This window comes from Botryllus schlosseri, chromosome 10, assembly GCF_051294905.1.
Source record: "Botryllus schlosseri isolate E-star chromosome 10, Bs_hap1, whole genome shotgun sequence".
Classification (NCBI taxonomy): domain Eukaryota; kingdom Metazoa; phylum Chordata; class Ascidiacea; order Stolidobranchia; family Styelidae; genus Botryllus; species Botryllus schlosseri.
In genome coordinates, this window is record NC_137245.1 from 5,834,363 (window position 1) to 5,861,853 (window position 27,491).

General features: G+C 41.3%; 1 protein-coding gene and 4 long non-coding RNA genes across 5 annotated transcripts in view; 4 read left to right on the forward strand and 1 right to left on the reverse strand.

Annotated features, from left to right (window-relative positions):
- LOC145449027 (uncharacterized) overlaps positions 1–27,491 on the forward strand; it is a 374,781-nt gene that overhangs the window by 221,307 nt on the left and 125,983 nt on the right. The gene's annotated exons all lie outside the window — the stretch shown is intronic.
- LOC145448936 (uncharacterized) lies at positions 2,483–4,231 on the reverse strand. The gene is made up of 2 exons (XR_013918072.1): positions 3,207–4,231; positions 2,483–2,730 (listed from the first exon to the last, which is right to left on the reverse strand). It is a non-coding gene; the product is annotated as an uncharacterized LOC145448936 (long non-coding RNA).
- On the forward strand, positions 5,864–6,750 carry LOC145448820 (uncharacterized). The gene is made up of 3 exons (XR_013918032.1): positions 5,864–6,034; positions 6,093–6,231; positions 6,657–6,750. It is a non-coding gene; the product is annotated as an uncharacterized LOC145448820 (long non-coding RNA).
- LOC145447910 (uncharacterized) lies at positions 11,953–13,022 on the forward strand. The gene is made up of 3 exons (XM_080326182.1): positions 11,953–12,091; positions 12,467–12,564; positions 12,638–13,022. The coding sequence occupies exons 1-3, from the start codon at positions 12,056–12,058 to the stop codon at positions 12,861–12,863; spliced, it is 360 nt and encodes a 119-aa protein (XP_080182308.1). The 5' UTR covers positions 11,953–12,055; the 3' UTR covers positions 12,864–13,022.
- LOC145448778 (uncharacterized) overlaps positions 16,805–27,491 on the forward strand; it is a 75,870-nt gene continuing 65,183 nt past the window's right edge. Inside the window, exon 1 of the long non-coding RNA XR_013918021.1 lies at positions 16,805–17,656. This is a non-coding gene — a long non-coding RNA (uncharacterized LOC145448778). The remainder of the gene's footprint in view (positions 17,657–27,491) is intronic.

A 27,491-nucleotide genomic window follows, 5' to 3' on the forward strand; every position in this document is an offset into this window, starting at 1 on the left:
TGCCAGTAGTGCCAACTAGGCCTTATTTTTCTGCACCAAGCGTATACAGCAGTGGTTCCCAACCTTTTCGGGTGTCGGGGCCAAATTTAGAATTTCAGAGTACGGTCGGGGCCGCACGAATAGCAGGGCAATAAAACGGACCAAAAATAGTCATCAAAATATGAAAATTGGCATTGTTCCGATCAATCGCTCGAACCATTTGCCATTGTTATGGTCTTTGTGTTGCTGCGCTCCCATTGTTCAGAACAATCGACCTTTAGTGGCCATTTCGGAGCAGTTTTATTGCCCTGGCGAGATTTCAATTCGTATTTGTAGAATCAGTACGAAGGTAGCTTTCAAATTATTCGGACGCTTCGGTCGGGAGCTGTAGGACTACCAATTATGCTACTTTCGGGGCCGTTTAGTGAGTCAGCCTTTATTGCCTAAACGCGCCAAGCGCGGAAATTTTCTGTAATTCATAATTGAATCGGTCAACATGATCGGGAATCGCATGTATATTGCTATCAACGTTTATCCTCTCTCTGCTCACGTAATCAGTTTTACAGGTAGAGCCGAGGGAGGTGTGTTTGAAAAGACCCCCCAATAATAATTAAACATCTCCGGGCGTATATCCGTTGGCAGGAACGAAAGAGCACTTTGTGAGCCCCCCTTCTCCCAAAAACTTTGGTCTTGGGCTCCCACCTTGTTCGCTTTTACCACGAAATTAGTTGTACCGTTAAGTGACCCAGCGCCAGGCGTGAAATTTTCAATGATTTATGATAAAATCGGTCAATATTATTGGGAATTGCATATGTATTGCGATTAATTTCTTGTCCTCGCTGCTCACGTAATCATATTTACCGGTACCGCTAAGTGAGGTGTTTTGGACACTGCAGAACCCGTTGGTATGACGTAACATGATGTTATTTCGTAACCTGCTGTCTGCTATATCAAAAAATATAGAATAGCCCGAACGTATGCTACTAAACTAAGAGGCGCACACTATTTCAAATTGGTATTTCTTCACTGGAATATAATTTGTCCCTGCGGCATGATATGTGTCTTGTGTGGCTCAGATTGCCAAGACAGTATTTTGTACATATAGCGAAGCTTCGGTCAGCATGAGGGCAGTCCTTTTCGGCCAAGGATTTCTCGCTGCCAATCGTTCTGACACACATCTTGGAGTCGCATGTTACATGGCGTAAAACTTAATATGTCTTGGTGCGTCGTGGCGCGGTAATGACTTACGCCGATACGACCATTTCGATAAATATGTATATTTTTTTTTTGGGGGGGGGGGGGGGGGTACCAAAAGTCAAGATATTTGGCAGCATGAAATCACGCCTACAGTGAAAAGATGCACAAGTTTTCAAAAAATACTCTATAATTTATACTTATTCACGAAATAATTTTGAGCCCCAATCGAGCAACCCCCACCCCAATTGGAGGGTGTGTCGTGCCGCAGTTATGGTCCTGTCTATACCTACCAGTGTTGGGATCAAGTCACTACCTTCGAGTCACGAGTCATTTCGAGTCATTGCACATTTTGACTCGAGTCAAGTCAAGTCAATCAATTTTCAAAGGTGACTCGAGTCAAGTCAAGTCACTCGATTTTTGGAGGTGACTCGAGTCAAGTCGAGTCAAGTCAAGTCAAGTCACGAGTCAAGTCACATTTCAAGTCAAGTTGCCTTTTCGAAGTATGTATGAGGCATGGTTAGCCTACGTCATTGCAATTTGCTAGCTGTCTGAAATACAGTTTTAGTGGTCATTGATTCCGAACCGATGAACGAATATAAAGTTAAATATACACACAAGCATGCGCTGTATCGCTCACATATACGTAATTGCGTAATAGCCTCAGTTTATAGTTACCAGCCAAAATATAGAATATAGAAACGAATTGATAACATGCAATACATTACCCATTTACAAATAGATATGACAGGCTACCATTCGAGCCTGCGCCAATAGACTATATAAACCATATTCGACTTCAATTTCAATAAAACAAGAGGTTTGGTTAACAGAGAACAGAAATAGACATTTTGATATTCTATTACTTTACTACTAGTTACGACAACTTAAGCTGTAAGCTTCGATAACCTCGTTGGCGGTCAATTTATTTGTGAGAGAACAATCCAGGCTCTGTGAAACGCACGGTCATTGAATGATTGGTCGCTCTCACACTGTAAAAAATAAAAACCTCGATTTACCGCGAAATGTTTGGAAGCACGGTAGCCAGACATTTCGTGGTAATCTAACATTACCGTTAGTCAATGTAAATTTAACTTACACTCGCCCGGTAATCTCACTTTACACGCCAGACTGTAATGTTACAGTCACCTCCGGTATATCTAATCTACATGTTCTCCTGTACATTTGCGATCGAGACTGTCATTTTACCGCCTACCTACCTACATGCTGTCCCTGTAAATCAGGATTACATACCAGCTTGTAAATTCACGTACATCCATACCTATCGCAAAGCAACCCGATGCAAAAATATCGCAACATTTTCTTCACATCCCCAAAACGACATTGGAACAAACTGTATATTCATTCATGATATCACGATGAAGTGGTTATCGATGGAAAAATATTGCTGTTGGAGGTCTAATTCTTCTTTAGAAGACATGCAGTAACACGAGTGGTCTCAAGAAAACGTGAATTAATTCCACCACCGGCCAAACTTCCAATTGTTTCTTTTTCTCGTTCTCATTCCTTCTGTGTAAGTAGTATCTTGCAGTTCCACTAAAAAGAATTCATGCGTAAGTCGCTATATAAAGCAAAGTTCCTAACCTGGACAGTGGACATGACATTATAAAGACTAAGACAAATGAGCTAACAAAAATATAACATGTTTTGAAGTACCGGCACTGGCACATTGTGTGATGACGGCTCCGCCTTTTACATGACATAGCAGAGATTCATGACTTTATCTCTGTATTGAAGCAAAAGGTTCCTAATTTAAGGTGGCTTGTGTGGCAAACAAATCCAGCAGTGGATGAAAACATATCTATGCTATGGCCCGAAAATGACATTACCAAGCCAACAGTTTCAACTCCTCCGCAGCGGAGTATGTGGTCACTATATAAGTCGACAAATATCCCAAAACAGAACAGAGAATGCGGCGAATGAAATATATCAATCATGAAATCTAAGTCATCGAGGGCTGGTGTGCAGAGTCAGATATTCACGGTAACAAATACTATGTAGTACTGTATTACCTTTTAAGATGCGTATTCCATTCAGCATTCCTAGGAATCTTCAACGATCGCGTCAACTTTCTTCAAGCACAACAAGCTTCGCTCCACCCTTTGCTCAAATCTCACTAATGGCCACTGGCCAGACGACACTCGAACGATTTCGAAATAAATGGTATTCATCCGCTGAAACATGACACCAATAATATTTACTGGGCACGTTATAATGTTTGATCTGGGTCGTTTTTTCCATACAGAAACATTTAGCATTGCACATAGTCCCCTTTTTCATCTAATTTCGTATAAATTGATATATATATTCTATGTGTTGTTCACTACTTACTGTACTTACCTAACCAGACGCTACTTGTGATGTCACAGTTGTGCGTTGGTTGTTTACTACGAATCTCAGAAAAAGCAGTCACCTAATGTAACCTATTACAGGTCGCCTTGTCCGCCATTAACAAATGGTCAGCTGAGCATGCGGTGCTGATATTTCTAGTTTCCCCGAGCAATATTATACATTTTGAACTAATTTTCTAACTTATCGGCCTTATCCGTGACAACGAATGTAACCAGCGAGACTGGCCGTAGTAGCCGTACAGCCATCGCCTTATAATATAATATGGCTACGGTATACCACATTAGCTACGATTGTCAGTTATTTCTTGTACCCTACTAAGCTTAAATTGATACTAGAGCCAACAATTTCGGTGTGACAGACCCCAGTGTCGCAAACGAGGTTCAATCAGGTCAAATCACCTCTAGAATGATATATCAGTAACATTCAGTTCTACGTATACACTGGCTGCAGCGATTTTGATGCTAATCAATTTTGCCAATAGCCCGGTAAACTGCAGTAACGAGTAACTGTCAGTAATTTTGCGAAGAAATTCTGGTAACTTACTTTACAGCTATATTAAGGTAATATTACATATCAAAATGTAAAATGACAAGCTACGCGCAGTAATTGGCTGCGACCGGTAATTCGTGGTAAAATTTACAGAGATTTCCCAGTAAATCTACCAGATTTTTTACAGTGCACGGGTTACACAAGCGTTTCGCGGACAATCCGAAGATATCCAAGATACAGTGATTCTTATCGACACCGATTACTTGATGACTTGAAATTGACTCGTGAATTTTGTTTCGAGTCACGAGTCAATCCTCATTTCTGATACGCCGAGTCAAGTCAAGTCAAGTCATTTTAGCGAAGTGACTCGAGTCAAGTCAAGTCATGCAAAAAAGGTGACTCGAGTCATCCCAACACTGATACCTACATCAATAGCTAATGCTCGTTCAACTGGAAAGTTAGGGCACATTGCAGTGAAACAGCAGCGACGTAACGTTAGCAGTCTACTTACGACTATCCTGCAATTCTAATTAAAATCTCCTGACTCCAAGTCAAGTACGTGCATTTCATCAATGTAACATTTTATTTTTTGTCAATACTCGATTTCCTAATATTTTGTGGGGGCCGCAAGAAGGCTTCTGCGGGCCGCTGTTGGGAATCACTGGTATACAGCAACATTCAGAGGTATTATTGTAGCCGTGCTTGAAGAGGGGAGCAATTTTATTACATATTGAATCTCGGAAAAAGCCACTTACTTTATACTTCCACAGTAAATGCAAGGGTGGAAATAGCTGGGTACACACGATTAATCCGAAAGAGAAGGTTGTCAATCAAGCCATCTACTCTTTCTAAGCAAGGACGTTCTGTATCTCACCGCAGTCCGCTATAAATAAAGGATATCGCTATATAGACTCAGGGAGTTCCCGCAGCAAACAAATGATATATCACCCCACTGTGTTACATTTACACAGTCTTCACCAAGACAGCACTACTAGTTGTCACAATAAATGCGTGGGATTGTTCCCTTGGAATTTCAATTACACCTTTCAGGCAATATACAGAGATGTCTGCGCACGTGATTAGTTGCATACGCAGTACACCGAAGTCCTTGCAGGACACAGTGGAAACTAATTGTCGAATGCCTTTGCTTCAGCTATCCCCTAACGCCTCAACTATACTGACGATTTACATTAAAATGAGGAAAAGCTACTGGAACTTGGCGAGGGCAGACATAGCGGTTGCAGGCATATATCCGCGCTCTCGGTTTGGTGCCAGGCGGATCGACCTTGAGAGGTGTACAGAGTGCGGTACTATTTCATATTGTATTTATTTGAGTCATACATGTAGAAAGGGATTGGTGATAAATATTACTCTATTGGGACTCCGCTGTGAACTTTGGACGTGAATCGTGGATTTCGCCGAATTGACTGGTTGCAAATCTGGTAAACGACAACGTATACTACAGAATATTGCTTTCGCGTTCTCTCAACGGATGAGAGTGTGCCACATGTTATTATAATTCTCATGGAGATTTATCCCGTGTTCCGGAATTGGACCCTACGCTATGGTAGAAACATGGTAGATACCCGACTTTTTGTGTATGTCGTTCACTGATGCCATCGTTTCCTGTGTTATGGCAATGCATGACAAGCTGCCATTACTCTATTTGAACTTGATAGTTGACGGCCTGTCCGCTCCACAAATATGAATTACATTCTTCGGTGTTAAATATTCGCGCATTGTGATGATTCACTAGTGACGGTCGATATTATTGGCATTCAATCGATGCCTGCAAATCTCTTTGATCGAATGTTTTTTTTTGTTTAGTTTAAAATTGAATATTTGAGTTATGACCTGGACAAACCCTTGGCCACGCTGGAGCAACCACTTCCTCCGTCGGGATTACCCCTTTTATTCCCATACGCGTTCGCAATTAGACAGAGAACGTGGCATTTCATCGTCTTATCAGGGAAGTGGGCTTTCGCTTCCGTCACCGTCCGTAAGTTGTGGTACATTACTAATCATTTACGGGCAATGATCATCGATTTTCCGAGCAGGGAGGTGTCCTTCCGGTTCAACGTCCAGTCAATACGTTCGGCGCACCGACGCAATCAGTCGGTTTACATCGACCTGGATACGTTCCGTCGCCCGAACGCTCTGTTGATACAGTCGAACAAGGACTCGGAGTCGGTCCTGGTGAGCAATGCGCGAAACATTGCATACTTACATATTCCATCATTTCCAAAATGAAAACCGACCGGATCTTATAGAGATTGGTGCGTACGCCGTACGATCAAATACCATCCGCATAAACTTTCACCATTTCACGCATCGGGTCATGCCGACCTTTTTAGGCGGACTAACGTTAAACTAGCACTAGAGATTCAATTCACATCAGACATGTGGCGACCACTACATCAATGTAATCGATTGCAATTAGAACTATTTTGAATCGTGCGATTCTGATTATGACTTCGATTACAACACAATATCGAAGCGATCGGTTACAATTTCGAATACATTCGAAAGCAATCACAATTACTCACCGACACATCTATTTTGCCACCTTAAAATTGAGCCTTGAAGCCGATTCTGCGTGTTTTTTTTTCAAGTAAATACAGAATGCAGATGCGAGTCCGTATGACTTGTATGTGATTGGAGCCGTCGGAATCCTACCTCGTGCACAAGCTGGGCCGACGACTGACTTTCTACGCTATGATTTCGACAAGAATTCATGGTCTGTGCTCATCAACGACGTAAATGAGCAAAGAAGGTGAGCTCCGCTATCGCTTATGACAATGTTCAAGTTGCGTAGGTATGTTAAAAACACCTATAATTCAGAACGGGATTCGCAGTCGCCACTCTTCAAGACGAAATCTGGGTTTTAGGCGGTTGCGTGACGCTTGAAGACAAAAAAGAAATTTTCAAATCGGATGTGTACGTGTACGGCATCAAGTCCGAGAAATGGACCTTGAAAGAAAGAATGAAATATCCACGGGCGGATTTCTGTGCTGCTGTCGTCGGTGATAGTTTGTACGCAATTGGTGGAAGGTATAGAAGGGAGAAGAAGACCGCAAGTGAGACACGAGAATGTAGGCCTAATTATTGCTGCCCTAATGACAATTGATCCACGCGGGGGTTTCCTTTGACTAGGAGATGTTTTCAACCGATCATTGATGCTTGTCAATCCATACTGTCGAAGAGTTGCAGATGATCGGACGTTTTAAAATTCGAATCATGATCCGAATTTCAGACTCCAATAGGCTAATCCACGTCCAAATCCCAATTCGGTCATAATTGACTGATAAATGTTCGGTTTACGTGGCTGACCATTTCGAATCATAGGTTGCATCATGATGGGTCCGACTGCGAGCCTAACTTTAATCCACAGATTGAATTGTTACCGAAATAAAGTACAACATTTACATGGCCGATTAGTGGTGATTTACAATGGAAATATTTTGTATTCAAAGTCCAGACTCAACCAGGCTAGAAGCTGACCCGAACCCCAATGACATGTTCGTCTTCCTCCTCTCTTCAAGATTCTCCAATCGAAAGGAAACGACTGTAAAAAGTAACTTGACCATTTCGATATGTATTCCAGGACATGCAAGTGTCGAGATGTTTACAAAAGATCGCCAGTTCCCCGTCAACTCAATGAATATGAGTAGATCATCATTTGCGAGTTGCGTGGTCGGGGAAAAAATATACGTTGCCGGAGGTGTGACGTGGAAACCAGATGAGAGCACAGTGGAGTATTACTCTACTAGATGTAACGAATGGACATGCCTGAAAATTGACCTGCCAAATATGCGTAAATCATTCGGATTGGTATATGTGAATGATCAGTTGTATGCCGTTGGCGGAGATCGCAATGGTTCCGTGATACGCATTGACAAAGATGGAGACCAGTGTTCGGGTCCTATCATATATCTACCGAAAGAATTGAGTTCATATGACGTCTTTTCTCTGGGAGGGGCGATTTATGTGCTTGGAAAGACGGAAACTGGCGAAGGAAGATTTTACAAGATCCGACCCACAGATCCTAGGCCGGATTGGGACATAGTAAAGCGAGCACCCAAGATTTCTTGCGATGGCGAATTTCGAGTTTCTCTGTTGAAAAATCGGCCTTGCGAAAACGATCAAAATGCGAGGGTCTCCCGTTCTGTAAGTTTTATAGATAATCCTCGTCATGGACGGGATTAGTATCTCAATCTTACTCAAAACCATGTTTCCTGCAGCCTCTGTGTATATAGATCACATAATTATGACTCGAAATTGTATCGGTTTACGTGTTGATATTCATAGCATGTTCATTGATCGTATTCCTGGAATAGATAAAAATCACCAATATTTTTGGCTGCAACTGTTTCCAATACACAATATTTGCTTCTGTACAGAACGTCTGATGCTTCATTAATCGATAAATCATTCTTCAAAATTACGAAGTTTCTATAGCTAACTAGCTTGTATGTGGAGGGGCTCGGTAATGAAGTACTACTTTTCCTAAGTACTCAGGTTTTTGCCTGGCTAGAGCCTTATATCAAGTGGGCCATGGCCGATTGGTGAGTCACAGGAGCATTTAAAGATGAGACGCAGAAAAAATTATCGATCTAGAGTAAATTTAGTTATATTCGGTATTTTATTTGCTGGAAAAATATATTCCCTAATTATATACATAAGATGCATTAGGTTTTTCAACCGGCTGTGATGAGACGTAGTGACATGTATGGAGCCACAATATACAAGTCGAAGATGGAAAGAGGAAGTGGCCCTTTTTGTCCCACGGCTGCGACAACCTACAGCTAACAGCAGCAAAAATAGTATCGATGCTATAATGACTGGAGTTACTGCTGAAGTGACCAAATATTCCGGCAGGGTCATATGTCGTAAGCATATCAGAATGGTGTGCATTAAACTCGGACTTTAGTGTATTTGATGTAGATTCGGAAAGTCGCATTATTATGACATAAAAATTGTCGTAATTGCAATTTGCTATCCATTATCCAATTCCTGTGGAAGTATTCGGCAGCAACGCGACGAATCGTTATGAATTGATGATCCAGATCAGCACAAGTCTGTCGAAAAATACTAGGCCCAACAATCATTGTACAGTGTACAATGTACATAATGTTAGAGTCGCATGAATTGATTGCATCATAGAATTTAATGTTCTGGCATCGTAACTTTAGTACTTACAAGACATTCGAACAACTTGCATAAATAATTGTTTCTCCACTCCATAGCATTCCATTCAGCCGAATCACGTTAGGAATAGTTTGAAGCTGGCCAAACAAACTTTTCGGCCTCTCATTTTCATTCATTCCCTACCAAAGTAGAATTAAAACCCTAATCAGGAGAACTCAGTTCGAGGCTGCGGGGATTAGATTATTGCACCATAAACCCCAAAATCTGGAGTGAGGTCGAAGGGGTCTCTTTTGTGAGTCGTTTTAACGAGATTTATCAGATTAAAGCGCGTGGAACAATTGACGTCAGTAATGTACAATAGAGTTGTAAGGTCTGCCACGGCCCGTTCTTAAGGAAATTTATCAATTTGAAAATTGCAGTAATATTTTTTGAAATCGCCCAGTAGTTGAGTGGCATACAAAATGTGTCAAATTAAGTATACTTCTGTATATACAGTGACACTCTAAATTCAAGCGAAGAATGAGACACAATATTGTGCATAGGTATATACAATATTTGGCTGACACATATCATTGGCTGAATGTAGCATCGAGAAGCCGCCATATTGCGTGCAAATCCACACATCATCAGAGAAGGTAATAGGATGTGGGTTCGAGCTCATCTGAAATTATCAGCGACCTGTTTCAGTCAATATACAAGTGTATATTTGCTCACATTCATATCAGTAGCTCAATATAATCATTCCGGACGAATTTATGCGGTGTCAAACATTCATACCGGCTAACAGGTGATATGGAGTTTTAGAGGTAGCCGGCCAAGCTTCCCTTTGAAACCTTATGGCAACTTCAAGAGCTTTAATATTGATACACGCCGAAAGGCCCCGCAAATTGTGACTTCACCGGTATGGGGTATGGGTTTTTCATCGGGCGGCAGTGTTTGAATAATTATCCTTATTAGAGATAACTAAACCTACGTTGTAGCTGTCGGCGGTGTCGTGATTGAAACCAATAGGCAGCTGACCACTGACCAGATATTTTGGTTATTGCGCAGTAGCAACACTTATAACTGGAGACTCGCTGTTTTGATGTTGCCGAATTCCTAATCCTTAATACGGATGTATTGCAGAAAGTGCGTCAGGTTGCGTGATGAAAATTTGTCTACTCAAGCAAAAGAGATTCGTGCTTTTACTCGAGCGATACAGATGATAGGCCTTACTAAAAATGTGTGGTTTGCGTAATACCAAAAGGGGGCTTGACCAATACGCTAAAGGATTGGATTGCGAAGGTTGAGCAATGTGCAAGGGCTAGTTAATCTTGCGCAATGCATAAAAGCGTTACAATGCTAATCGTGCAATACAAGACAAAGGATTGCGAAGCTTGCGCAATATGCGAAAAGAGATTCCGACGTTGAGTATTGTTGCCACGATATGGTACAATTGTATGCGGGTCACGTGCTGGTAATCTTATTGCTACGGACACAGTATATTTCCTTCCTAATAGATACCTGACGTTCCCTGGGGCATTAGGAGGACCAGAAGTCCCGCTACAACGTAGTATACAACTCTAGTCGCAATATGCTTGCATGTCCCTGAACAGTTTAATGATGATCAGCAAAGTACATAAATTCGATCTGATTCGAAAGTTACTGTTGATGCAGAAATTAGCTCAGTGCCCTTTGTATTTTATGCATTTATGTATTTACTAGGGATGGTGTGAACGTGAGGTTCACGTTCGCGTTCTGTGTGTGAACCTCGGAAATTTAGAGGTTCGTGTTCACAACAGAACCTTGGTAGGTTCTGCACTGTGAACCTTTTGGTAAATTGTAATTTTCACTCCATTATAAGATCTTTGGCTCAAATTTATTGCATTTCAACTGCGGGCCACTCCATGCATGGTGCTGGCAGCATAAAAAATCAACGCTTAACGAGGATGCACCATGCACCTCGACAACCTTAAAAGTTTTAGTTGCTGTGTTGCAAAAATTTTCACGGAATAACCAGCTTTCCGCTTGTGAATATTTAGTGACTATCTGCTGTGAGCTTGACCCGCAATCACACAACATCACGAGCGATATACGTAGTCAGCGAATGATGCTTATTCAACCAATCAATGACATTGATATCGTTTTCTGATGTAAAAAATCGAACGGGCGTAGGGGGTCCATCTTGACTTCATATCTTTACTGTATCATTAAAACCAAATCCGTGCGATTAAGGTGCTTGCTACTGCTACATAACTTGTTGTTGTTTGTGGTATCGGTAGCGAATATTGAAACCCGTTGTACACTCTGCTCAATATCAATGTAGCAATACTCAGACTCCGAACACATTGTCCGGTCTGGCTAAGACCGTTAAGGCGTAAGCTTATATTCCTTGGTAAGTCCTCGTCGAAATTGTTGGCAAAGCGACGGAATGTATTGATTTTACGCAATTAATATATACTTTGATTACCGCTGTTGATATATTTAGCGACGTTTAAAACGCCGATATGTACTTCAGCATTGTGGCATTATGTGGACTGAGTCTTCGCTTGGTATCGTGTACATTAATATAGGCTATCACTTCATTGGAAGATAGGGTTGGAATTAGCAATATGACGTCACGTGACGTCACGAGGTTCACGTTCGTGTTCACACAGAACCTTTCAAAAAGGTTCGCGTTCACACGAACCTGAACCTTTCAGAGGTTCACACCATCCCTACTATTTACGCATGACTTACGGTAAACTGGGCCGTATACAGACATTAGACAATCGACCGAGTCGAGATGCCTCGCAGTCTGAGGAAGTGTTAGATTTACAGTGAATCTGCCGGTCTGTGTAACTTGAATCTGAATAGCATATTGCAAGAGACATGGAAATGTTTCTGGTGCAAAATGGAATTAAGAGGGAGCGCATTGATTTACGGCAAGGTAATTCTTTTATGTATATTTTCAACATATCTCTAAATTGTGTCATGTTCATGCTGTCAAGTTTCCCACAGTACCAGCGGTGTGAGTAGATATAGATTACCTAGTGTCGATCTAGCAACTGGATGTGCCGTAGGATCAGACCATGAGGATGTGATCTAATTCTTTATGGCAATTTCATCTGAAGATATCATGTATTTGTAGATCTAGTGATGAAACCTCACTTGCAGATAAAGTTGTGCAATGTGTACGTCTTGTTTCGCACTTGACCTAGGTTTCAATTACTTGGAAATTTGATTTTGGTAGAATGTTTAATGTAAACTGTTGGCTGTGCTCTTTTATGGAGCGCAGATAGGATCAAATGCTTTTCAATTTTAGTATTCTCGAAAAAGCTGCGTAAAAGTCAAATCTCTGGCCAACGGTAAAGGCATCTGGTTTGTTCAGGAGAACACCAACTTCGTGTTAAGGCTCATCAGGTGATTTGGATGATTATTACTACTTTTTTCATCGTTTATAAGTTTCATGTTATTCAAAAGGTCACCCTAATAGAACAATTGAAGACGCCAAGGTGCAGTTGCGAGAAGAATTCAATAGACGTGGCGCCAATTGGCCGAATATCATCACTGTCATGAAGGAGGCCTCCACTCATCATGACAGACGTAACCAGTTAAAGTTACTGGAATTCGGTGGCGTTGCTGAAATTTTAAAGAGCTGCACGACATTGGACTGGTCAGTTCTTTTATTTCTCACGGATGACTTTGATATGCAGTCATGAACACGAAATTTGGACTATGCACAGAGCGATAACCATGAATTAGAGGCTAGTAACTCGGAGCATGAAAAAATTTCAGTTGCCCACAGCTTCACGTCCTCCTTGAAATGCTTTCAGGCCCCCAAAGGGATGGGCTTGCCTCACCCAGTTTTAGCACCACTTAGGTACTGCCTATCACGTCGAGCAAGTGCGACGTTGAAGACATCGTGCCACGTAACGGGTTAAGCAGCCGCGGCAGCTGGAGCGTGAAGGTCCTGTGGAAACTTCAATAAATTGCAGCTCCATTACGGTGGCGTTCTGAAGGAAATGGCAGCGGCCAAATTTTTTTTTCGTTTTTCCCCCTCAATTTGAGACCACATTATTTTTAGAGCGCAGTGCCCCTGTAACAGTGCTACAGCACACTGATGCCTTGCATGGATCTGCTTCAGTATAAATATATAGAGAAATTCTGTGTAATAGAATCATTCAATAGGCCCATGATCAAAAATACTTGAGGCGTCCGAAAACGAAGGTATATTAAGCTATACTAAGCAAATATGGTGAGTGGCGACATCATTTAAAAGAGTATTGCGCTCTAAAAATGATGTTGTCTGTGATTAAAGCGCATATCGAAAATTAATTTTTGACCGCAGCCATTTTCTTCAGAAACTCAATGTACTGGAGCTTCAAATAAATGAATTTTGTGTAAGACCAACTAACGTGACTGCGCGTCATTGATACTTGAACTTGACCCGTTGCGACATTTCTGGCACGATATCTTAACCGTCGCACTTACATGACGCGACCTCCATATCGTAGCTCAATTTTTGATGTAGTATATGGCAAATATCTGCTACGACACTGTGTTTGATTCCAAATGATACATCAGCATGGGCTTTCAATCCCACTTGCAACATATGCATATTCACCATACCGTGGAGGCTCCGTTGTACACTACCGATATCCCGCTGTGAAAATTCCGTCTGATTGAATAGGGAATTAATATAGACGTATAATTTGTATATTAATGAACGCACAATTCACAAAAATGATATAACGAAGGTGATGCCGATTATGCTTCATTATTGTTGATGTGGAATGATAGCATTTTTGTTGTGAAGTACTGCGACAATATCCATTGGCCAAGAACGTATTCGGTGGCTGTGACTTCATTTGGATAATTCCCTGTAAGAGGCCAGCTGGTTCTAATATTTATAGTGAATTTGAATCTGTCCTTGGGAATGTTCATTGTTCAATCTTGACGAGTGTCAGATCATAAGACACTGGCATAGCACATCACAGTACCTATAGCGTACAACAGGGGAGGGCAACATACGGCCCGCGGGCCGGATCCGGCCCGCGAACTGTTTTCCGTCTTGCATGATAATGTGGCCCTCGGCCCCAGTCTGACGAGATTCCCACTACTTGCTTACTAGGTCCAATTTTGATGACTGTATGTTATTATATACGTTTATCCGCAGCGTGCGAGAGTGGAGCTTACGCGTAAGGTCGTCGAAGCGAGAAGACTTATTGCATTATTGGCATTTACGATGTACTCAACCTTAATGACGTTTGTGGTAACCATGGTGTTTGACGACTACAATGGTCATTTACACCAGGCTGACATTTCTTATTTTTGATTCCGTAACTGCTGACATGTAGCACGGCACACTTCTGGGCTTTTGTAAGACACCGCTTATGCCAGTGGTTGCCAACTCAAAACGGGTCGCGGGCCACTATTTAAATTTCGTAGCGGACGCAGGCCGCATGAATTCAATATCGAGATTAAATAGGCCATACAGTTGAACAACCACGCTATCTCGTCACCTACTCAACCTTAATGAATTGATATCTTTGTAAATTTGGGTTACTGGACTTATCGAACACCTTGAAATCTTAATTAATTGTTCATTGATCAGAGAGAACCAGACAAGGTGGCGCCTGCATGACAACTCTATTCTAATTGTCTTCGTCATTATCGGCGAGAAATGACTGTGATGCGACATTGCTGTCGTTAAAATACATTCCTTAAATACGATTTATTACTTGTATATGTGGATAAATGGGCGAACAATGTATCGATTCAGCAATCCGGCCCGCCAAGTACTTAATTTTCCTATATCCGGCCCGCCGACTGGAGAAGTTGCCCGCCCCTGGCGTACAACCAAGTCAGTATGGTAATTATACAAATAAATACATTCATATGTTTCAAGTGGTATTGCGAGTCCGTGCTGATGCATCATTTGGAAGCAAACACAGTGTCGCAGTAGATATTTGCCGTGCTCTGGTATCATATGGACTGTGGAAACAAAGTGAGTGACGCATATGTTGTCCACGGCTCCACGTACTACATAAACAAATGAAGCTAAGATATGGAGGTCGCGTCGAGTAAGTGCGTCTGTGAAGACGTTGCGCCAGAAATTTCGCAACGGGTTGAGAAATGCGATAACTGGAGCGTAATGAGTGTTGTGAAAAATCCATTTGATTGCCGCAATAATTTGGTGTGGTTCTGATAAAAACGGCTACGGCCGATTTTTTTTTTCGTTTTGTTCTTCAATTTGAGACGACATCATTTTTGTAGCGCAGTGCTCCTTGAACGCTTGGATTAATAATCGATTATTGTAATAAATTATAATCAATTTTCCCTTTATAGCTAAGCTTGCTCAACTATATTCGCCAATACAACCCCAGCAAACACCCGATATCCCATGCATTTACTGGTATGTCCACAATTGTTCCAACTCGTCCCACCTCCCACGGTTAGTTACTGAGGACTTGCTCAGTTTGTCACAAACTGGACGTCCAACTATGTAACTCTAGGTGACTTCCAGTGGAAGAAATTTTTACAATATTCCTATTCCCGTCACCAATGAATATTCCAGAGGATGTCATAGTAGTATGTCACCTGGATGCCACGTACATAGGAGTTCATCAGGATGCCCCTACTTGGATATCGCTTTCATTGGAAACAGCAGCCTTGTTGAAAATGGCATATTATCATTATTCTTCCCCATGTTGGATGCACATATCGCGGACGAGATCGTAAGACGTATAGGCTTATAGCCATTTATCAGTGTACTGGTTTTATGAAAATATATCGCAATCTTGCGTTGTATTGATTTGATGAAATTGATAATAAGCTGAACTATAAAGAGGCATATAGCTGGACCCATAAGCGTGCACAATTGTGCACATCATGGCGAAATACGTGTTCTGAATATGTATCCCGATATAGCGAAATACTGGAACAAATGTGTGCATCAATGTGAAATTGTGATGCATGTGGCGGCATCACAACGTGATTCACTGAGGATGATACGCCATGACTATTCGTAGCACACAGCACGTCTCCACAATCGCGGCCCTATCGTGAAAACCAGACAGACATCTTCAAACCAGACAGCCTTCTTCCTTCTCCGTTACGTGTTACCTGCGCAGTCCAGCGCGACGGCGCGTGCATCTGACATTTGAATCTGAGTTGATGTCTGTGCGACTGAGGCGACGAGATAATGGACGCAGACAAAACAGTCATTGTTCATTGATTAGATTGAGAAGCTGTACGAAGCAAAAACAGAAGACTTGCTTTCTGTTGTTAGTGTTGTTGATTCAGAAACTCTACCTGAACCGCTCCAACAGAGAAACAATTTGAAACGGTAAGAGTTCTCATTTTTAGAATGATGCGTAAATAGACCTAACTATACCGTATACATTTCTTGTGAGCGTAATTTAGCTTCTCCTTTTCGTTAATAGTTTGTGCTCAATATCGATATATGGTAGAACAATAATTGTTTGCTACGCCTCATTATTTCTTCGAATGCAGATACGCCATACTCTGAAGTGTGAATACGCTGTAATATGTTTGAATCGCCATAAACACCGATTTGCTGATTCATTCCAATAGAAATACTTTACTGGTCGGTTGACTGAATGTTCCTCGAGATAGTGATAAAAATATCATGTGTATTTGCAATGCCATATAGTAATTTATGTAATGAGGCATTTATATATTGCTTGATCACTGGCTATAACTCTATGAATTATACTAATTTGGTTGCGCCTGAGACTGGTTGCCGCCATTGTGGATTATTACCAATTTACAACTCTTGTTGAACTTGGAAATATTCTGCGGACTTTTCCTTCGGAAACCTTATAAAATGAGTACATTTACTGAATGGTATGTCTCATATACAACCTCTATGAGTAATTGAGTATGAACAAGTGCAAGTTATATACTTTAATAGGATACCATGATTGATTATTATCAAGTTCATTGTTGATGACTATGCACCTTTGTCGTACATGAAACGCTCTTGCCGTGGCCAAATTCACCCTGTATATATATAGCCGCACCGGTGTAAATTGTCCAGTAACGTCAACGGCAAGGTAACTGATGTGAAATACAAGCATATTGTTTGAACGTGATAGAAGGTATTGTTTTAAAATTGGGTTGAACCCCTCTGCAAGGTAAGGAAATGCATGTGTCGTAATCAAACCCTCAACTCAGAACCACGGTTTGGCCTATATGCCCAGCAAATCGCAGCTATCGGAATGAATTATCGAATTACCATTGATGATGTAATCATATTCCGGGTGTTTCACAGTAGCCAATATTCTCGCCAACAATAACCTGATAACTGATTAGTGTGTAAATGTACTATTGGGAGCATGCTTGCACCCGCATCGGTTTGTATCTGTTTCGCGTACTGTCAGATGACTTTAATACAACCATTCTGATTATTTCGATTTCCTAGATATCAGCAATGTCTGCCATTGGTGATGACCAAGTCAAGCAGACTGTACGAAGAATGCATTATAGAGTGCTCACTGCTCAGTGTACCGTCAACATAATGAAGTACTTCCACTCGATAAAAAGAGCACGGAGCAAGCGGTGCCTGTATAATATCATTTTCTCTGAGTTGCATGGTAATCCTACTTATCTTATCCGAAAATCAATGTTCAAGATCAGAATATATTCTCAGGCACTGGATGCGATATCCATTCATCAACAATGTCAAGTGTTGCGCCAAGCCCCGGTATCAAAGTTGGAGAGCAAACAAAGGTAACATAAATAACTTGGATACAATTTGCAAAAACCGAAAGTGGCTGAAGAATTTTTGGTTGGTTCTCAATCAGTCATAGCGTCATACATTCCTGCTCAAGTTCAAGTAGCAATAGTGACCGAGTGTTTTAGTACAAGCAGAAATGGAGTTAGAAGAACTCAAGTAATTTTTATTTGATGGAGTAGATTTTGGTCTATGTCAGAAGTGGCCAACCCGTGGCTCGCGAGAAGGTTTTCAGTGTCCCGCGAGTTAATTTTCGAAATTGGTTGTAATGTCAATAAATAAAATAGGCAGGTAACTTATTGTGAGCTTGCAAGATCAACCGAAAATATGATTAGCCTGACCGCGAACTTTATGATGTTGATGACGAAAATATATGTTCCGACTCATTGGCGGAGGCAAGGGCCATCCACATTTTCGTATATATATATGAACATGAAGTAGAATATTTCGTCGCAGATTTATTTGACTTGATATTTTTCTTGACACTTCGCGTGATTCATTGTCACTCAATTTTTAGCTTTTATAGTATTGTTCCCCTCTCATGAAAATTAAATATGCGCCCATTCTACAGAATTGAGCCCAACTATATTCGCAATTATGTGAGAACGTATTGTCCTACATGCGACTTCGCGCCTGTACTCGCAGAAAGATAGTCGTTGGTGAAACCTTTGCGCAAAATGATAGACAGATGTTCACTGAAATCTTTGATATTGATATATATATACAAGCCCCGACTATTCATGTCCTGGTCAATTGAGCCCAGCTGTATACAGAGGCGACCCACAATACATGCAACATTAATATTGCCCGAATTCATTCATTAACTTTAAAAAAAAATCGCTCTTGGCCCGGCTAGGACTTGTACACAGTGTTTTCATGACATGTTTGTTATCGAATTTGATGCATAGTAATATTAATGTATGTCCTATTTTTACCATTACCTAATCCTGTTCGCTCCTGCCGGACGATTAAAAGAAAAGGACATCAACATTAAAGTGGCCCGTGCAGTGGTTCGCAAATCTCACGTGGCCCTTTGGCCGAAAAGTTTGGCCACCCCTGATCTAGGTGTTGCATTATCATAGCATGTAATTGTAAATAACTGTTTTCAAGTAGGCTACATGTTATCAAAGTAGTGTTGTTACCCAAGTAGAAGTAGAGGTGACATCATAAATATATTATGTATATGTATCGATTTACAAGACATGATAAGACTACTCCAAGTGGAAATAGAAAATGAACTTGAAAATTAGTCAAGTAAGTCGTTCAAAGAAGTAGATCTGGTCTTGGTGTCGCTTTCTTTGAGGATACATAATTGTTCCCAACCAGGATGCCATCTGTACTGTATATTCTGGCATTACGATGCTATGATGTATTATTTCTTGTAATCCATGTACGCCATATACCAAACTAATCCGCAAATCAATGAAAAGGTAATCACTTCTCCGCTGCCTACTGCAAAGTCCATTCATCTGCAACACAAGTGGACTACGAGGAAGCAGTGAATTCTTTGTTACGTTATGCCCCGGAAAAAGTCAAAAAACAGCAATTGAAGGTATTTATCAGTTGAGCTCATATGAAATCGGGGAGGGGTCCAAGTAGTCGGTGTTGGTACCCAAGTAGAAGTAATGTCATAGATTCCCTCACAAGCATAAGTAGCAATTTACAAGGTAAAGTCGACTCCGCTGAATTCAAAGACCGTGTAACCGCTTTATTCGGCGAAAAATGCTTGTACAGGAGAGAAGTAAAATTGCATTTAAAATACTCCGGCCGGTTAATGCGGACATCGCCGATTCTGTGGTTAATTCGGCCAAAGTGGGCGGAACAACACTGTGAATAAAGTAGAGTCGACTGTACATCAAAACTGTACTGAAAGTATGAATAGCGATTTACAGGGTATGTCATACCTATTTCAAGTGGAAGTTAACAAGTACTCTGTAGTTTGATGAAAGTCGATTTGGGCGTAATATCGCATTCATTAAATATGAAACGCAGTGGCGACAAACTCGCCAGGCCGGACTCAAAAGCTTCAGATCGCTCGCGGGCCCCACCACTGGAGTGATTCCAAACTATTACCAGAAAATCCGTGCAATGGTTTTTCATTTGAAACTTTATCATCAGGCCTTTCAACACAGTAGTGTACTAGATGAATTATATTTCGGATCATATGGGTTCTATTATAGTTGCACCTATATTAGCAAACAACGAAATTGTCAATAATATGTTGATTAAGCGGCAGAATACAGTTGAAAATCAATGAAACAGTAGCTCTTCTAATATGATGCAAGTCGGTATTTTTTCTATGCTACCGATGTTTTACTCGAACATGGCGGCAAACCTGGGTATGCGTTGAGGTAAACAAAGTATTTAATTGTAAATGCGGACGTTGGAAATTTCTTCATTGTCTTAGAAAGCGATTCAGGCTCCCCTCAAGGTCGGAGACCATTTGAGTCTTTCGTGATGCACTAGTGCAGGGGTCGCCAACTCAAAACGGGTCGCGGGCCACTTTTCAAATTTCGTAGCGGCCGCGGCCCGCATGAATTCAATATCGATTTCAAGTAGGCAACCACGCTTTAAAACTCTACGTCAGTACAACACTGTGCTACCTAACATAGCCGATGGGTTTAGTGATCATACAAAAAGTAATATTTTATTAAAGGAATAAAAGTACAACAGAAGATCACTGTCATCAATTTCATTTTATTTTGAACTCTGAGCTGTGCACGATACCTGGAAACGCTTTTTGGGAATAGCGAGATACGTTACTAGCTGAGAGACCATCTCCACGTAAAGCTTGATCTTGTGAGGAAGTCCTAAGCCAGTGGTTCTCAAACCTTTTTAGACATGTCCCCCTTTAGGATACTGAAATTGAGAGAATTCTATAATATGAGTTCGGGACTATACACAGAGCAATAACTACACCTCTGAATAGTAGGTAAATCGCGCGGAGCGCGAAAATTTTTTCAGTTGACCGCAGCTCCTTGCCTCCTTCAGATGGTTTCACGTCCCCACAAGGGGACGCGCACCCCGCAGTTTCAGAACCACTGCCCTAAGCCGTTTTTTAAGCGTCTCGGTCTTGGCAGTATTTCGGCCATCGCAAGTCAAATTCAGCATTTCAAAATGTTTTCTTAGCTTTCTTCCGAAATCTCAAATCAAGTCGCGGGCCGCAAAATATGACCTCGCGGGCCGCGTGTTGGTGACCCCTGCACTAGTGCGACCACAGATATTGTAATTATATTTTGTGAAACTATTATATTCACCATGTAACTTGCATGTATCAGTTCCGTATTTGCGTTTTTGCTTCTGTTTTAGGGAATTTTTCCATAGAACTTGGAGCACAATATGCAATTTTTTCCGTACTCGACATTTGCAGTGTTGAGGGATTATTTAATGGAATTATTTCTTACGAAAATTTCAAACATTAGAAAAGTGCTGCATAATACACGCATTGTTCAATCTACGCAGAATTGCTGGGCGGTCTGTATGTTTGACACCCCTGATGTAATGGAATGTGGCTTCTTCCGAACATGGGTTGGGTAGTCGAAGTAAAAGTAGTCAGTACTGCTCAAGTATTACATCATTTCTATTGAAGTATATGCAGTGGTTTACAGGACATGTTAAACCTACCTCAAGGAAGCAGTTAGGGTGATGTCGTAAACTTGGACGAGGTGTCGGTTGATTTTAGCATATAACTGTAAGTGGCGATTAACAAATTGAAGTATTCAACGTTGGGACTATAGTGGAAGTAGAAGTAACTTAGTAGGAGTAGTTTTAACATACTTCGTAAATCACAGTATACTCCAGTATAAATTGAAGTTGAAAGGTACTCGAGTAGTTTGAAAATAATAGATTTGGTTGTAATGTTTCATTCTTTTACCATGTAATGGTTTGAACATGTGTAGCCGAAGTAGAAGTGGTCGTTTTTGGTACTCAAGCTGAAGTAAGAAGTAACATCATGAATTTCTATTGAAGTAGAAGTAGCGATTTTCAAGGTATGTCAATTATTTCAAGTGGAAGTAGAAATATAAGTTGATAAGTACTCGAGTAGTTTGAAAAAGTAGTCTTCGTCGAACAGGAGTACAGATTCACGTTACTTAAATGTCTACTTGAGAAATAACTACTCCTGTTCGACGAAGACTACTTTTTCAAACTACTCAAGTGACGTATAAGGCGTTGTTCAACTACTTCGAGGGGAAGTAGGCAACGTAAAGAATTCACTGACATTGCTGTATATATTTCAGCCACAAGCGCCGAGAAGAAACGTTTTGGTGCAACAACTTGTGATTGCCGAAGAAAAAAATAGGCACTCAACATCAGCGAACGGTGCTTTGATTTAATTCTTGCATTGTGAATTTTTACTGAACCCGTTTTGTCATGCTCGTTTTAAATTGCTGCTGTTTCTTTATTCCTGTGATGCCATTCTTTCATTTAATCAATGTTTTTTTTTACATGGACTGTTCCATTAGCTTCGAGCTGTCCTAGCAGTTGCTGTGTCTTATATTCCTGCGTCACCTTTTTATGTACTTGAACTAATGACAAACAGTCAAAGTAAAAAAGCATTGAGTGGTTTTAGCAGCTGCTGTTTATCAAACCCCTGTGACACATTTTCTGTGATTACTTGTTGCAATATGATTTTTCACTTCCGCCTTGACTGTGTTAAGTGGTAGTAGTTCTCGTCTTTCACATTTTGTGTTTCGTTAATAGTAGTATAGTAGTATAATAACCAATATCGTATTTGTATTTTGCCAGTTTCGTTACCCACTCACCCAATATACGCTGTGTGTGAGCTGATATGATGTTGTATCCCATGTTTTTAGCCGTGAGGCGTTGAACCAGGTATGGAGTGGAGATGAGAAAGAGTGCGAATGACACTTCCATAGGGAGTGGCGTCATGTCCACAGTACGTCAGGCGCATCCATTAGGGAGTGGCGTCACGTCCCCAGTACGTCAGGCGCGTCCATTAGGCAGTGGCGTCACGTCCACAGTACGTCAGGCGCGTCCATATGGAACCACGTGACGTCCAGGCTAGGTCAGACGCGTCCGTGAGGAGTCGCTTTATGTCCACAGCACGTCATTGCGGACGTACTCAGAGAGCAGACAGAACGTCTCTAGTTGTCGACAAATCCAATCCAGAGAAGTAACGGCAGGAAGTTACCGGATGTCCGGCCTGCTATTCCACCGGAAGTCAACTGGACGTCGAGTGTTTGCTGGGACATTTTCAATTTTATTTCGAGTTTTGCGCGATTTAGTGTCACTAAATGTCTTGCTTATTAGATGCCCTTCTCCAAGAAATACGCATAATTTCTAGAAATAGGCATTTCGGCGTCAGCCATTACCGCGCCAAGATGTACCTACATATAATGAAGTTCAGGCTAACATGGGACTCCGAAAGTTGTGTAGCGAGAAAACCGATTCAGTAATGAATGATGCACGCGAAAAATCTACGCTATTGGCACGATTAAGCTACATGAACTCTCTGCTTACACGGAGTAAAATGAATTTTCTCACAAGTATAGGTGAAAACACCCACCGAACTGTAGGTTCTGGGAGCGAAGCCCCTGGAAGTTTGGCTTATCACCTTATGGGGGCGCAAGACCAACGTTTTTAGGGGTGGGCTGACGAAGTGCTTTTTCGGCCAGGATTTGCGGATGGCCAGTATAGCTGCTGTAAGGTGTTTTCGGGCGGCGCATTGTATTCGCATTTGCCAGAGTAGCCTGCGTCTGGTGGTAGTGCGCAATGAGCAGGCTAGCACGACAAGGTGCTTGGTTCGACTCCGAAACGCTATACTTCGTTCGATATTGTCAAATAGAAGAATATTATTCGAGTTGGCGTGATCGTTTTAACCCACGGCCTTCGGCGCGAAAGACTGTGAACGACTCTCGGCGGTAGCACGTTTATCTGGACAAGGCAATTTTACCTCGACTCAGCAGACTCACTACCATAAAATCACATTGATTCCAACATGAAGATAATATAATTACGATAAAAACCCTCTAAATGTCACACTCCAGCACCAGACAATTGCAAGAAACGGTTGCATACTTTACATTTTGGCTTCATATCAATTTTTGAAAGTCCACCGGTCCGCCAGATATTGTTTTGAAATTTTACCGGCCGCGAGGTGAAAAAGGTTGAGAACCACTGGTCTATATCACAATTTTTCAGCTTGTTCTTCTTGATATAAGAACCATACAATGCCGAAGCAGTCTTGCTTCAGTTAGGATATTGCAGTGCGTTGACCATAAAACCATGTCAACCTATAAACCTGGGTTGCCATCCAAGTTGGATCAATTACAATATTTTAATTCAATTACAATTACAATTACTTCCTTGCTTGTTTCAATTACATTACAATTACTGAATTCTAAAAATATCAAATTACAATTACAATTACAATTACTGTTAAATATGTAATTATTACAATTATAATTACAATTACAATTACTTTTAAACAGGTAATTTATTCAGTAAAGAGGTGTTCTTTGACAACCGTAGCGACGTAATTAGCAACAATCTCAAGCTATATTCTAGGGTTACCATATTTCTGCGAAGCAAATTCCGGACACTCTTTGCGCCCACTAGCGGATATTAAAATGAGGAATAACACATTGTTTGTCAATATGACGTCACAATAGCAAAGCATTGTCAATCGACTGTATACACTATACAGCAGGGGCGGGCAACTTCTCCAGTTGGCGGGCCGGATATGGGAAAATTAGGTACTTTGGCGGGCCGGATTGCTGAATCGATACATTATCCACATATACAAGGAATAAATCGTATGTAATGAATGTATTTAAACGACAGCAATGTCACTTCAAAGCCATTTCTCGCCGATAATGACGAAGGCAATGTGGATTTGAAAACAGCATTGTCCTACAGCCGCCTCCATGTCTGCTTCTCTCTGATCAATTAACACACGGTGCAATCCTTGATTAAGATTTCAATGCGTTCGATAAGCCCGGCACCCCAAATTTACCAAGAAATGAATTCATTAGGGTTGAGTACAGCGCAAATGCCGATAATGTATGCAAGTCTTCTCGCTTCGCCGAACTTACGCGTGAGCTCTATTCTCGTACGCTGCGCACACACGTATATAATAACATACATAACAGCACTTCGTCAGCCCTTCCCCTCAAAACGTTGATATTGCCACCCCCACCCCCCTAAAAGCTAAACGAGCGAAGCGCGCAAATATCTCTATAAATCATGATTGAATCGGTCAATATGATCGGGAATTGCATATTTATTGCTATCATTTTTTATCCTCTCTCTGTTCACGTATTCATATTTACCGTTAATATAGAGCTGAGTGAGGTGTCTTGTAAAATGTAGGGCCCCTAAATGATAATTGAACGTCCTCGGGTGGACCCGTAGGTATAATGACTTCGTTTAATGATGCTATTTCGTGACCCCCTATCTGCTATGTCAAAAAACACTGAAATCGCTCAAACTTACTAAACTAAAAGACGCACACGATTTCAAATTGATATTTCTTTACTGGCTAATGCTAATGTAATATTTCCCTACGCCTACTTGGGTACCACAAGGTATCAAGGTGAGATGAATTGTGGTAACCGGGTGGGGAAACCAATCAGGACCCGTACCATTTTGGCCCCATATTACAGAGGTATTTTATGGGGAACCATGCGGGTAACCCACTAAGCTGGTAGCGAAGACAATATTACGACCCCGACCTGCTACCACTACTCACTCAAACCAATATATACGGCAATCTGGGTATATAATAATCTTTACGGTGGGTGAGTGAGGCCGTCATCGTTGAGTAATATTTTCAACTGAACAAGACACACACAATGTTCAATGCGATAAGACACAAAGCGATGTAATGAACAGATAGGAGGATGCCGACCGACGCCAGTTGCCGTCTTTTAGACTTACATCTACCTTGGCTTAGAGTGCCCGCCGTCACAGTTACTCTCGATGTTGATCATTTTCGAGGCCACGGCCCTTGCTAGCGATTTCCATAATTGCGAAGAGGAGCCCGGACACACCTCCGACGGGAGTCGAACCGAGGCCGCCCGATTATTAGGCGCTTATCGTCACCGGTACCCGAATTCAATTCATATGGAGATGGAATTCAATTAGGAAATGTCTTAGCGACCATCATCGCAAATGAATAAATCGGAAACCGATTATAATATGACTTTACTATATAGAAGAACATACCTTGCTGTAGGTAAATATAAAAGAAGCATCTATTTTGGAAAACTACTCGGTCACATTTGGGAGTCGTATGGAAATCGATCCGTCTTCATTTTCGAAAATCACAACTTCCAATTATTTGATCACAGAAATTTTACGTGTAAAATTAATCCTGAGTTAAAAATAGTAGATACAGATAAGGGATAAAGGTAATGGGATCTACGCTAGAAAATTATAACGCACGCTGTGAGGAATTGAGTACTCTACCAACGGCAATTTAAGTTCACTTCAGTGTGACTAACGGTAAATTTTAAATAGTTCAAATCACGTTAACGACGTCAAGCATGGCAGGGGTTTTAATGTTCAATGTTCGAGCAACCAACAGGGATCGCATAATAGCTAGAAAACTTTACTACATACGGAACCACCTTTATTATTCGATGAAATAAACCTAATAACATTGATAGAAAATAAGGTTGGTTCCTGTGTGGGTGATATATAGGAAATCTAAGCTCCTATATAAGTAGATTTCTCATGTTTCAAGATGATTTGATTACAAATACTCTACAAGTAAAACTCCCCCGAGTTCAAATTGATAGGTACAATGAGAAGAGACTTATTGCAATCTACCTGGGATTGGTATGGTTTAATCATGCATCTTTATGGATGGAAATCCCGCTTGGTTTCGATGTGGGTAGCATGTTACTATAACCCATTCCGTTTATCCATCCCACCTAACCACTTAAATTCCACCTGGATACCAAGTGGGCGTGCTAGCTGGGGTATGGCATTTGTCTTGTGGGGGTCAGAGCGCCAGGACAGAAACATTCGGCGCCAACATTTAAACATATAATTTATAGGTGCATATATATATATCGAAGTTTTCGGTCAGCACGAGGGCAGTCCTTTTCGGCCACGGTCTTCCCGCTGCTGATCGGTCCGGCACACTTCTCGGAGTCGCATGTTGCAGCATGGCCTATAACTTCAAATGTCTTGGTGCGTCGTGGCGCGGTAACGGCCAACGCCAAAGTCTCCATTTCTATAAATCATGCCTATTTTTGTTGGGGACGGGTACCCAATATGAATGACGGTAATGTCAAATGCAGGTAATGACAAATGAAGGTAATTTGTCACTATTAAATCTTGCGCAGCGCGAAAAATTTGTTTAAAAAAGTTGCATAATTTTGTAAAGAAATACTTCATAATTCGTTTAAATTCGCGAAATATTTATGGCCCCCTTCGAGCTCGGCTCCCCCAAATTAGAGGGTTTGGGGTACGGCAGTTACGGTCTTGCATACAATCACTAAAATTTCCCGTTTAAGCAAGAAGTGGGGAATCTCGGCAGACTGGGGCCGCGGGTCATATTATCATGTAAGACGGGAAACTGTCCGCTGGCCGGACAAAATCCCGTCGCGGGCCGGATCCC